Source organism: Urocitellus parryii, chromosome 9, assembly GCF_045843805.1.
Source record: "Urocitellus parryii isolate mUroPar1 chromosome 9, mUroPar1.hap1, whole genome shotgun sequence".
NCBI lineage: Eukaryota > Metazoa > Chordata > Mammalia > Rodentia > Sciuridae > Urocitellus > Urocitellus parryii.
In genome coordinates, this window is record NC_135539.1 from 117174047 (window position 1) to 117188147 (window position 14101).

The 14101-nt window shown below is 36.8% G+C and overlaps 1 protein-coding gene and 1 pseudogene across 1 annotated transcript in view; both read left to right on the forward strand.

The window, feature by feature from the left end:
* Kif14 (kinesin family member 14) overlaps positions 1 to 14101 on the forward strand; it is a 63009-nt gene that overhangs the window by 13844 nt on the left and 35064 nt on the right. The window contains exons 11-15 of the mRNA XM_026397197.2: positions 1165 to 1312; positions 1660 to 1723; positions 5074 to 5258; positions 10586 to 10688; positions 11564 to 11724. Of these exons, the coding sequence (XP_026252982.2) occupies positions 1165 to 1312; positions 1660 to 1723; positions 5074 to 5258; positions 10586 to 10688; positions 11564 to 11724 (661 nt within the window). The remainder of the gene's footprint in view (positions 1 to 1164; positions 1313 to 1659; positions 1724 to 5073; positions 5259 to 10585; positions 10689 to 11563; positions 11725 to 14101) is intronic.
* LOC144256810 (T-cell activation inhibitor, mitochondrial pseudogene) lies at positions 6300 to 6944 on the forward strand (annotated as a pseudogene).

Consider the following 14101-nt stretch of genomic DNA (forward strand, 5'->3'; position numbering starts at 1 on the left):
CAGAAAATGCCATAGGAAATAGAGTGTGGGTAAAGGATAATAGCAATAATAAAAAAGTAATTTTATAGACTGAGTCATAGCTGTGTGCACAAAATAACAATGTAGCTATTTATTATTTTTCTCTTATAACCTTTTCTTCATTATCATTCCATTCATTAGTTCTGCTTAGTTCATTCCTCCAAACTCTACTTGAGCTTGAATTTCTAGCATAGGCCTAATCTCATGTACACTAAAGATTGTTCTCTACTTATCTGTTGGTAATCATCCACTTATGATAGACTTGAACACCTGCAAGGAATCTTGATTTGTACTTTGCATTGTACTTAATTTTCATTTGATTCATACTTAATTTTAACTTAAGTAGAGCTACCATCATTTTGTATGCCTTTGTCCTGGCACTTTTTAGCAGCAAGAAGGTAATATGTTTCAGAGGTGTTAACCAGAGCAGAATCAGTTTTCTCTTAGTTCATCCTTTTTTATATCCCTTCTGTTTTATAAATGGAACTGTTTTCTTTAAAAATAAGTATTCTGGAGTTGGGAATATAGCTCAGTTGGTAGAGTGCTTGCCTCATATGCACAAGGCCCTGGGTTCAATTCCGAGCACCACAAAAAAAAATGTATTCTGAATTCCAGCTTGAAAAATAATGTGTTTGATGTCAAAATTCTCTTATGAGTAGGGTTTGTTTAGGACAGTCTCAGTTTATATCCTGTTGTAATTGGTAGTGCTGTTTTTCCCTCTCCAAGGGCGTACTGTTTTAGGTTAAGGATAAGTAGAACTTTTTTTTTTTTTTTGGTACCAAGGATTGAACCCAGGGGTGCTTAACCACTGAACCACATCCCCAGCTCTTTTTATATTTTACTTAGAGACAGGGTCTCACTGAGTTGCTAAGTACCTTGGTAATCTCCTGACGCTGGCTTTGAACTTATGATCTTCCTGCCTAAGCCTCCCAAATTGTTGGGATTACAAGTGTATGCCACCATGCCCGGCAAGGATAAGTAGAAATTTATAGATCATATAAGTAAAGTTAAGCTGATTTGTCCAAATATTCTATTTCATTTAGTAATATTTAAAATTTCAAATAAAATAGAAGATTATGCCTAATGTGGAAATTTTTATATTTTATATGTAAAATGCTGTTAATCATACATTTTACAAATCTTTAGAATTGAAAGCAGAAATTGAAAAGCTAAAAGCTGCTCAGAGAAACAGTCGGAACATTGATCCTGAACGATATAGGCTCTGTCGGCAAGAAATAACATCCTTAAGAATGAAACTGCATCAACAGGAGAGAGACATGACAGAAATGCAAAGGTGAAATAGTAAATGTGTTGCTGCAAGATTGTAGGATTCAGAGGAACCTTAAGAGGATATTCAGTGTATCTTTCTCCCCACTTTCTTTTTCTTTTTTTAATGTATCTTTATTTTATGTATTTATTTTTATGTGGTGCTGAGGATTGAATCCAGTGCCTCACACCAGGTGCTCTACCTCTGAGCCCCAGCCCCAGCCCTTTCTCCCCACTTTCTAAACAAATAGAGTAGCCCACTTTGAGACTATCATTTTAAATATTAAATAGTTCCCTAATCTTCATTGATTATCTTTTCATTCTCAGTCTTACATATCTTGTTGTTTTAATTATTATTTTATTTGTTTTGAAAAGAGTATGGAAAGAAAAGTTTAAACAAGCTGAAAAAAGAAAACTTGAAGAAACAAAGGAGTTACAGGTAACATTTCAACTTTCTAAACTAATTTAAAAATGAAAGAAAAATGCCAATAAAGATATAAAGGGCTGGGATTGTGGCTCGGTGGTAGAGGTACTGGGTTCAATCCCAGCACCACATAAAAACAAATAAATAATAATAAAGCCCCCCCCCACACACATACATAAATTTAATTTTTCAAATATTTATTGTATACTGATTGTGTACAAAGCAATATCATATAGAGAATAAATAAAGAATTGTTGCTGGGTATGGTGGTGCATACCTGTAATCCCAGTGACTGAGAAGATTGAGGCAGGAGGGATTGCAAGTTTCAGGCCAGCCTGAGCAACTTAATGAGACCCTGTCTCAAAAAACAAAAAGGACTGGAATATAACTCAGCACTAGAGCATTCAGTAACACCCTCCCCCACCCAGAAAAAAAGTTAGGATCAAGATTGTGATTTCCATGCTGGGATGTAGCTCAGTGGCAAAGTGTCTGCCCCACATTTGCACTTTTTCAAAGCCCTGGGTTGGACCCCCAGTTCCCACTCCCCCACAAAATTGTGATTTCCTAGAGCCCATGTATGTTGGTTGGAAAATTAAAACATAAACAAATTATCTTATTAAATTTACTTTGGTTTCACAAAAAATACAGGGACAGGGAAGACCAAGGTGAATAAGTACAATTAGCTCTCAGCTTGTAATTAAAAGACTGTGGTGTAATTTGGTTACATGGAACCACATGAAAATGCCACTTTTATAGGTTAAAAAAAGGTTCATCACTGGCAGCTTCATGTGGTTCATTCTAGCAATGAAAAGAATGTCAAAAATAGAGAAGCAGGAGAGAAAAGGGAATAATTAACTTTGAGGAGGTAGTTATCAAGGATGACTTCAAAGAGAAAGAGCAAGTAAGCAGAGTTCTGAACAGTGAATAAGAATTTGCTAGACTAACAAAGTAAAATTTCTAAGTAATACCATGATACAGATAGCTTGGATGTTAGAGAATTAAGAAATTTCATGTAGTTGGAAATTGAAGTTGGTACAAAGATTAGACTTTAGAAAGATGCAAGATTCAGATCATGATGTGCTGAGGAACTTGTATTTAGGGGGTTGGAAGACACTGATGGGTTTTAAATGGAAGGGGAGCAACATGGGCAGATGACGTTTTCAATAGATTCTTCTGTTAGAGTAAAAGGTAGATTTGAGGAGGAAGAGACTGATGGTGACAGGCACTGTTACTTGTTTAGGAAGCTGTTGCTGTGGTTAAGAGAAGAAGACAGCTTGGCATAAGGCAGTGTCAATAGAAATAGTGGAGGAGTTGGATTCAGGAAATTAAAGGAGGTAAAATTGATAGGATCAGGAGTTATTTTAGATGTGTGTATTGATAGAAATGGAAAAGTCAAGCCAGACCTGGTGGTGCACATGTGTAATCCCAGTGACTCGGGAGGTTGAGGCAGGATGATTGCAAGTTTGAGGCCAATCGGAGCAATTTAGTGAGGTTCTAAGCAACTTAGCAAGACTCTGTCCCAAAATAAAAAGGGCGGGGGATGTAGCTCAGTGGTAAAGTGCCCTTGGGTTCAATCCCTAGTATTCCTGTGCCGATGCCTCCCCGCTTTTTTTTTTTTTTAAAAAAAAAAAGGAAAATTAAGAACAACTAATAAATAAAAAAAGAAAAGAAAAATTAAGAACAACTAAAAAAAAAAAAAAAGAATGACTCCCGAGCTGGGTATAGTGGTGCATGTCTATAATCCCAGCAACTTGAGAGGCTAAGACCATAGGGCAAGTCTTGCGAAAGCAAGGCATTTAGCAGTTCAGTGGAACTCTGTCTCTAAATAAATTACAAAATAGGGCTGGGCACGTAGCTCAGTGGTTGAATGCCCCTGAGTTTAATCCTGGTATTCCCCCTGTTCCCAAAAAGACTCCCAGCTTTCAGAAATATGTGCATTGCATTGTGAAATTATGAGGTTATTCTAGTGATAAAGGAAGAAGCCAGATGACCGTGGGTTGAAGAATGACAGACAGGAAATAGAACCACACATAGGAACTCTTTGAAAATGAGAAAATTACAGGGAGAAGGGCTGTAAGGTTGAGTAAAGTTTGATTTTTTTGGTTTTTATTTCTTTAAAGGGTGGGAAAGTACTTGAACATTTTCATTGAAATCAGAACTCTTTAGTGGAGTGAAATTCTAAAAGAGATTGGAGAAGATGAGTCAAGAGCAAAGGTAGTGGCAGCAAAGCTATTTCAAATAAGTAGTAGGGGAGTATCTTAAGAATTCAGGAGAATGAGGAAAAATTCCTTGGGAATGGCCAGTCCAACCTTATAGATGTGGTGCAATATGAGGTTGGCTTTGAAGCTTGAGTCAGAATTTGATAAGCAGAAAAAAAGAGGAAAACATTGTAGGAAGGGAAATATGTGAGAGTAAAGGAGGGAAAGTTTAATATGCCCTCAGAAGAGACTGGATCAGTTTATTGGAACAAGCAGCTCATATGAGGCCATAAAATTAGAAAGAGATGTTATGGTTAGTTTATTAAGGACTTCAAGTTTTATCCAAAGGAATTAAAAGGGCATCAAAAAGTGTGTGTCCAGCCAGGTGCAGTGACGCATTCCTGTAATCCTGGTGGCTCGGGAGGCTGAGGCAGGAGAATCATGAGTTCAAAGCCAGACTCGGCAACAGCAAGGCGCTAAGCAACTCAGTGAGACCCTATCTCTTAAATAAAATACAAAATAGGGCCGGGGATGTGGCTCAGTGAGCATGTGGCCCTGAGTTCAATCCCTGGTAAACCCCCCCCCCCCCAAAAAAAAGTTTGTGTCCAGGGAACTGACATTTTCTTTTAGGATAATTAATATGGTATAGGATGGAAGATTGCTGAAAACAGAAGAAATTGTTGTCAGGGTGATCCAAGTTCAGAACTACTGCTGTAGTGGTTCTGGTGTGAGTTTATAAGGGCTTAAATTATGCCAATGGCCCTTGATAATGCAACAAAAAGAACTGGTTCATTCTAAAGACAATCAGGCAGTAAGCATAGACACAGGTGATGCTGGGTTGATATATAAGTGGACTGAGGTTTGTGAAGGACAAAGAAATGTCAAAAGAACTCAGAAACTTTGAGTATGATGGTACACTCACAGACAAGTCACAAAGGAGAAATTCTAACAAATATTTACTCTTTTTTTTGGTGCTGGGAATTGAACCCAAGACCTTGCTCATGCTAAGCATACTCTACCACTGAGTTATGCCTCCAGCTCCAAGAAACCTTTACTTTATTGAGACTTCACAGAGAATGGTTCTAATGGTTAACTTGATATTCATTTTAGGTGAATTTAATGATTTCATGCTGTGGTTAAGATTATTTTTTTTCTGACTTCTACCAGAAAGCTGGAATTACATTTCAAATGGCCAACCACTTGCCAAACCTTGTTAATCTCAATGAAGATCCACAACTATCAGAGATGCTGCTGTATATGATAAAAGAAGGAGTAACTACAGTTGGAAAGTATAAACCAAACTCAAGCCATGATATTCAGTTATCTGGGGTGCTGATTGCTGATGATCATTGGTATGTTAATTTTCTAAACCAAAGGTCCTCTACTTGTTCAGTAGACTTCCATTTCTTATTGATGTGGAGTTTCCTTATATGAGGCATTCATTTATACTGATTCTTTGCAGTACTTCTTCAAATCTATCTTTTTTAGCCAGAAAAAACAGTGTTGTGTAAGGATAGCAGGTGAGTTACTCTCAATATAAGATATAATGTAATGTTCCCTGTATTTTTGTTTTGGTGTACTTGATCTGTTGGTTGAAGGATAATTTATTTTCTTAGAATTATGATGGGCATAAAAGTAAATTTGCATCTATCTAATGTGGTAGAATAGTTAGATTGACCTATTTAAAAATTTCATTTTATGTTAATTTTGTTTACATGGGTGGAATGATTCTTGTATATATTGGGATGATAGTGTTTATAAACTTCTTTGGTTTACGTTGTGTTTTTGAGATTCTTCCATGTTCATGCTTCCCTTAAAGTATTACATTTATATGAATTATCTGTTATTATAATCTAGTCTATTTTGTTCATAGATATTTGGGTTGTTTTTAAGTTTTTGCTACCACAATATTGCTGAGTATTCTTGAACATATCTCCTGATACAAATGTAAGAGTTTCTTTAGAGAAGTTTCCCAGATGGTAAGGTGATATATTGACCCTAAGAGTTCTCAGGGAAGCTTGTAAGAACTTGGGAGGCCTGACCCATCAGACCAGAGAGCAGTCTATTTTCCCCAAGCTGCTTGATGATTTTTAAAGTGTGCTATAATGATTTTTAAAGTTTAGAAAGTGTGTATTAGAGTTTGCCCTTCGTGGTTCCCCGCCGGCCCTCGGGCCAGACCACCTCCTGCCGGCTAGCCAACCGTCTCCCTGCGGCCTAGTCCCGCACATTCCTGAGCGCTCTTCAGCGCCTCCTAAAGCTCTCAGCGGAGGCCCCCCCCCCCTCCCCCCGCGGGCGGCCGGTAAGAAGGCAGGGAAGCAGCGGGCTGTGGCGCCGACGTCAGCGCTGCGGGGCTCCCGGAGGCTCCGCCCGCGCGCAGGCGCTTTGGGCAGTTGATGGATGCTTGGAAGTTGGCATACATATATATTCAGAAATGTTCTGCCACCTGAGACCTTGGAGGAGGAAGTCAATGAAAATTCTCTTAAGAGATTAAGTGTCTACTTAGAAAACCTCCACAAACCAGGCTTCAAGTCTTTGAAACCAACTCCACTTACATTTTATGTAAGAGAAACAGACCAGAACCCCTCTGATGGCCAGGAACCCTTTAGTTCTCCCGATCCTGGTTAGATAACAATGGGAAAAGTGCTGTTAAAAAGCTGAAGAATAGTTTGCCCCTTAGAAAAGAACTGGATCGTTTAAAAGAGGAGCTGTCCCATCTCTTACAACTCTCAGATATTAGGTGGCAGAGGAGCTGGGGTATTGCCCACCCCTGCAGCCAGCTGCATAGTTTAGGCCGCCTAGCTCAGCAGAACTTGGAAACGCTTCAGAAAGCAAAAGGATGCACAGTCATATTTACAGACCGTTCTGGCATGAGTGCAGTGGGCCATGTGATGCTGGGAACCATGGATGTCCATCACCATTGGACAAAAGTTTCATTGTGATGCCCAGGGTGGTCTTGATCTCCTGGGCACAGGTGATCCTCCCACCTTGGTCTCCCAAGTAGCTGGGACTACAGGTGCACACCTCTGCTCTGAACTAACAAAACCTTAAACCATGGCACTAGCTATTTTCCAATGAGATGTTCAGTATTCTGTAGTTCACATACTTAGGAGGATTTTCTGATTTTCAAGGTAGTTTGTGTCTGGTTATATTAAGTGGTCTTTTCTGAAGCCCATCCCACAAGCCTACATTCTGTTGTTTTATTTTGTTTGTTTTTAACAGATTTATTGAGGTATAACTGACATTCAATAAATTATACATTAAAGTATATAAGTGGGGCTGGGGTTGTAGCTCAGCGGTAGAGTGCTTGCCTTGCATGCACGAGAACCTGGGTTCAATCCTCAGCACCACATAAAAATAAATAAGTGAAATAAAGGTATTGTGTCCAACTACAACTAAAAATAAATATTAAATAAAAAATAAAAAAATAAAGTATGTAAGTGGGCAAGTATGACAGGTATATATGAGACCAACACCACAAACAAGATGGCCAATGCATCCATTACCTGCAAAGGATGTTCGTGGCCCTCTGTAAACCCTCCCCTCCATTCCACCACTCCCTCCGCATTCAACCATTGAGCTGCCTTCTCTCTTAGAGTTTATATAAGTGTAGAGTACTTTTTTCTCTGGTTTCCTTTGCTTACTTATTTTGAGATTCTTCCCATATTGTCACAAATATTTAGAGCTACTCTTTTTCATTTCTGTGTACTGTGCCATACTGTAACTGTATCACTATTTGTGAATCCATTCACCTGTTGCTGGACTTTGGGTTTGGTCTGTTTGGGATTTTACAAATAAAGCTATTATAAGCATAGTGTACAAAAAAAAAAAAGTGTGTATTAGAGATATTAGGTTGTAGGGTATGTGCCTATTCAAGTTTACTAGAGATTTGCAAATTGTATTCCAAAATGATTATCACTTTCTACTCCCATTGCACTGAATGTTCCTCTTACTTCTCATCACCAACACTTAGAACTGTCAGACTTTTTAATGCCAATCTGGTAGATGTCAGTTATCTCACTATGGATTCACTTTGCATTTCCTCGACTAGTAATGAGGCTGAGCCTCTTTTTGACTTGCCTTGTCCTTTGTGCTTTTAAATTAGATTGATTTTGTTCTTAATGATTTGTAAGAGTTCTTTGTATAATCTGGTTGCCAATCTTGGTAAGTTTTATATGTTGGAAGTATCATTTTTTTTTATCTTGAGGCTCATCTTCCATACTCTTATGTCTTTTGATTGATTCAAGTTCTTTTTTAAAAATTTGTATTTTTTTATACCTTTATTTTATTTATTCATTTTTATGTTGTGCTAAGGATTAATCCCATTACCTCACATGTGCTAGGCAAGTGCTCTACCACTGAGCCACAACCACAGCCCTTGATCAAGTTCTTAATTTTATTTCAGTACCCAGTATTAATATTTTCCTTTATGGTTGTTAGTTTTTTTTTTTTTTTTTTTTGGTATGGGGGATTGAACTCACAGGTACTCGATCGCTGAGCCACATCCCTAGCCCTATTTTGTATTTTATTTAGAGAAAGGGTCTCAATGAGTTGCTTAGTGCTTCACTTTTGCTGAGGCCTCCAGCCACTGGGATTATAGGCCTGCACCACCATGCCCAGCCCTACGGTTGTTAGTTTTGTGTTTTCTTTAAAAAAGGATATTTCTACATTGAAGTCATAAAAACGTTTCCTTAATTTTTCTTCTTGATGTTTTGAAATTTTGTTTCTTATTTACAGCCTTAAGTAGTCTGAAACTTTATTTGTTGTGAAGTAGAGATCTAAATTTATTTTTCATAGGAATAACCAATTCTTATACCTTATATTAAATAGTATATGGCTTCTTTTGTGTTCTGCAGTGCTTTTACGAAAAAACTCTAAAAAATAAAAATAAGAAAGTAAAAAAAACCCTCTAATTATGAGATGTGTTTCTTCTCACTGACACCCCATATTCTTAATTGCTTTTGCTTTATAATGAGCCTTTATATCTGATAGGACAGTTGCCATATGCTTCAAGTTCCTCTGTTCTTCTATTAATAAATATAGTATTATTTACATCAGTGGCAAAGATACAGAGCATACTTCCGAAGAACTAATAATGTGGTAGAGAGCTGGGTGTGGTGGCACATACCTGTAACCCCAGCAACTTGGGAAGCTGTGGTAGAGGATTACAGTTCAAGACCAGCGTAAGCAACTTAGGTAGACCCTGTATCAAAATAAAAAACAAAAAGGACTGGGGATGAGTGGTAGAGTGCCCCTGAGTTCTATCCCTAGTACCAGAGTTATCGGGAAAGAAGTCCACTGAGGGGCTAGGAGATTCTTGCCTAGGGGCTGGGGCTGACTTGCCTTTGAACTCCCTACATCCTCTTTTAGTGCATTTGTCATTGTTGTTTTTACTCACTAGACTGAACTCTATGATAGCTGGTTTCATATTTATCTTCACTGCTGACACACATCTGGCTCATGGGGTCCCCATGAATAAAAGACATCAGTATCAGTACTCAAGTGTAGATGAGTATTACATACTTAGTGAGAGGGAAAAATTCACTTCTAGCCCCAAAGAAAAGCTTCTTAGAGGACTCTAGTATGTAAATTGAGCCTTGAAGGATGATGGAGACAAGGCAGAGAACATTCTACGTTGAAAGAATGACTAAAAAAAGGAGGAAAGCCTTTATTATGGCAAAGTCAGGGTCTTGGTATGGTTGATTGTGAGATGAGTTTTTATGGGGAAATGGTGGCAGATGAGAAACTGGTGACTACAGCCAGACTGTGTGGGGTCCAGAATGCTAGGCCATGGAATTTGGATGATAGAGTAGATAGAACTAGGAAAGAGTTCGAATAGGTGAACATTGTTTAAAACTTTATCTGGCTAAGGCACTAAACTTATAGTTAGTATTCTATGCTGCATAGATGTGAACTGTTTTTCCCAGGTAATTTTTTCTTGTGTTGCTTGAATGAACTATTATTCTTTAATACTTATTACAGATCTTGGAGCCTAATCTGTAGCTAGTCCTTTGGTTAGGACTTAGCTTTGGCCACCATTTTCTCTTTCTGTCCAGTTAGCTCTTTGGAATTTCTTTCCTATTGTTCAAATAAAAATACTCCAAGGAATATGTGGCCTTTCTAGCTAATTTTCCATTTTCATCTTATAGTCAGGATCCATTAAATTAGATGACTAAAGAATATGCTTTTATCTCCCTGTCTTTCCTTTCAATATGTCACTTCATAAGGGAAAAATGTTGTTTGTTCCATTATTAAAGTTTATTTATAAAGCCAGAAACTTAGAAAAAAATAAGAACACTTAAAACCATTCCATTCATAGGTAAACATTGTTAATATTTTAATTTCTTTTTCTTTAATTTTTTAATTTTTTTTTTATTTTGGGGGAAGGCTTTTACATTTTTTTTTGTTTTTAAAAATAAGTTAAAATGCATACAATGAAAATTCTTCCCATAACTGGTGGATAGAATTTCTGGAGAGGGTAGACTTTTTTCACTAAGCTTCAAAATCTGGCTGAAGGTTTGAAATTTGAAGGAAAATAAAATAATTTTGAGTTATTTTTACTACAAACTGATGTGAACTTTTAACATGAGAGAATAACCCAAGCAGGATTATCCCATCTGGCCTTTTCTTAACTTTTCAGAGTATCCTGTAATTGTAATGTGTGTGCTTCTTATTTTAACAGTACTATCAAAAACTTTGGAGGGACAGTGAGTCTTATCCCAATTGGGGAAGCCAAAACATATGTAAATGGAAAAGATATTTTGGAACCTACAGTATTACATCATGTAAGTTGATGGGTGCTACAGCATAAGAAACTGTTTGACTTTGGGCATGCTGTTTAATTTCTTTGAGTTGTAGTTTTCTCTAGTACAAGAGAATTGAACTGGATTAAGAATTTTTTCATTTCAAAAACTCTGTTTCCTATTAATTCATTAGTTGCCTTCTTTGGTACCAAGACAAAACTTATATTACTTCAAAGCAGTAACTGGAGAACTGAACATGGACAAATTATTATGTGTCTTCTGAAGACCTAGGCTTTGGAAGCAGGCCAGACAGGGTTAAAATCTTGGCTCTGCCATTTGCTGTGTGACCTTTGGCTACTTAGCCAGATGATTGAATGATCTCACACAAAGATATTTTTTAGAGCATTATTAATAATTACATTGAGAGAACTTGCATAAACAAGTCTATTGTAGGCAAACCCAGATGTATGTTCACTCTCTATATATCCTATTTTTCAGGGATAGTGGAAGATTAAATAAAACAATTTGTTATAGTTTTAAAAACATTTCCTGCAAAGAGTAAGCTCTCAGTGAGTATGTGTTGTTATTATTTAAGGTCTGTTATTAAGGAAACTTTTTAGTTTCCTCTTTCCCAAAATTGGGATAGCATGTATCTTATTGAGTTGCTGTGATACATAAATGAAATTTTATACTCTGTCTGTTTCAATGGATGTGTGTGTATGAAGTGCTTGACACAGTTTTTGGCATATAGAAAGTATTTAACAAATGAGTTGCTATGATTATGTTATCATTAGTAATACTAATGATTACATTATCATTAGGTACTAGATTATTTTGAATTGTTGACTAATGATTTTTCTCATGTGATTTTTTGGTTCAGACGTACTACAAGTAACAAATTTTTTGGTGTGTTTTAGGGTGATCGGGTGATTCTTGGTGGAGATCATTATTTTAGATTTAATCATCCTGTTGAAGTCCAGAAAGGGAAAAGACCATCCAGTAGAGATACTTTTATAAGCGAGGGTCTAAAAGACTTTGAATTTGCCAAAAATGAGTTACTTTTGGGACAGAGATCACGGTAAGTATTATTGTTGTTGTGAAATATTAAGTATGTGAGAAAGGTCTACAGTGGAGTTAATCACATCATGGTAGTTTCCAGGAGTTAAGTCTTCAATTGCTAATTTTTAGTGATGTACATTTTTTTCTCTTGGTACATTCATTCATTCAACGAGCATTTATTAAGAATCTATTATGGGGGCTGGGGATGTGGCTCTAGCGGTAGCGCGCTTGCCTGGCATGCATGCGGCCCGGGTTCGATCCTCAGCACCACCTAGAAACAAAAGATGTTGTATCCGCCGAAAACTTAAAAATAAATAAATAAATATTCAAAAAAAAAAAAAAAAGAATCTATTATGTGTTTGTCACTGTACCAAGTGCTAGAGATACAAAGAAGAGTAGTTGAAACTTATCTCCTGTCCTGCAGGAGTTCATCATCTCATAGGACTTACCGATAGTGGTGCCAGAGTCTTGCACTGTGTGATGTGGAAGTTTAGGGGGTGACACCTAGTTTCTACCAAGAGTCAGTGAAGGTTTGTAGGGGATGAGAAGATGTCCCTGGAGCAGAGTCCCAAGAGACTATTAGAAGTTAGCCCCTAAGAAGACTGGGGAAGTAGACATTTATTCTTCTTTTGCCCCAGTTTTAATTCATGCATTATTGTACTATTTCTGGCTTAAGCTGTGTCCTTGTTAGCTGAATGGTAAGGTATACATAATGATCTGTGGAAGAGTGGACTTTATCTTAAAAGGAGGAGAATTGTTAAAGAATGTTAAGCTTCCATGCAATTCCCCTTCTCCCTCCCTTTCCCTCCCACCTCTCTTCCCTATCTAGAGGTAATTTTCTTCTCATGCTCTTCCTCCCTACCCCATTTTGAGTCACCTCCCTTATATCAGAGAAGACATTCGGCATTTGTTTTTTTGGGATTGGCTAACTTCACTTAGCATAATCCTTCGTTATACAGAATACAGGTATGAAGATGTGGGGGGGAAAAAAAAAGAAGTGGATCACAATAGATCGGGTAGAGAGAAGAGAAGAGGGGAGGGGAGGGGAAAGGGAGAATAGAAGGACAGCAGAATAAAATAGACATTATTATTACTGGGGTATATACATGACTGTATACTCAGAAAAATGAGAAATTATATCCCACCTGATTCAAATGTATGCTATGTCAAGATCATTATACTGTCATGTGTAACTAATTAAAACATAAAAATAAAATAAAATTAAATTAAAATTAAAAATAAAATAAATAATATCACCTAAAAAAAAAAAAGAATGTTAAGCTGATATGAGACACTCATGATTAGAGTCAGTTTTAGAGATCACTCTGATCCACATCTGAAGGGTGGATTAAAGGTAGAACAAGATTCCAGGCCTCTAGAGCAGTTGAGAGATTAGTGAAGAAAGGTAAGAAAAGTGTGGTTGGATAGGAGAAACATACAAAGGAGGTAAAATCAACAAGTCTTGTTGACTAAAGGCCAGCAGGAGGAGGAATCAAGGTGACTAGTAGGAGTGGGCGAATGCTGCGTGGTAGTCTTTTAAAAAGCCCAAGCCTATTTTTTACCCACTTTAGTTTTTTTTTCCCTTGGTGGTGTCATATATGTAGCTTAAAACTTAGCATTGTAGCCATTTCAAGTATGCAGTCCAGTGGCATTTAGTGCCTTCACATTGCGCAGCCATTACCACCGTCCTTTTCATCAGCCCAAACTGGAGCTGTATTCATTAAGCAGTGGCGTTTCACTCTCCTTTCTCTCTACTTGTGGTAACCACTAGCCTTATTTCCTAGTGACATTCTTAATCTTTTTCTATGCGCTGCATAGAAAGTGTTAAAATATTGATTTTATGGGAAGAAAGAAGCTATCTTATTCTGTAATCATTAATTTTTTTCTCTTGTATATTGAGAAGTGATATAGCTGATTTAATGTTTTGACTTATCAAAATGTCAGATTATTACAAATGATGAAAATATATGATACAGTTTCTGCTTTATCAGCTCTGGTATCATGTACTTGCAGTCATTTCAGTATTTTCTTAATCTATGACCCAAACACAAAAAGAAGTTATAGAAATATGAAGTCTTACTTTGCTGTATCCATTGTTTAGTCTAACATAAAATACCCTTATTTTCTGTTTATTATAATGCTAACTTATATAATATTTACTGTAATGTTTACTATAACATTTTATATAATTTATTTTCCTTAAGCTTTAGAAAAATATATTCATTCACATATCAGGCATTTGCAGTAGAAACTAAGTTAAAAATAAGCAAATTTTCATTCTACATTTTCTTGTGTGTAAATAATTCTAGAGCCAATGAAAAATTTAAGAACACTGTTGAATGTCAGAAATTTTTGCAGTTTAATGTTTGTTCAATGGAAAACATTTTAATATGATC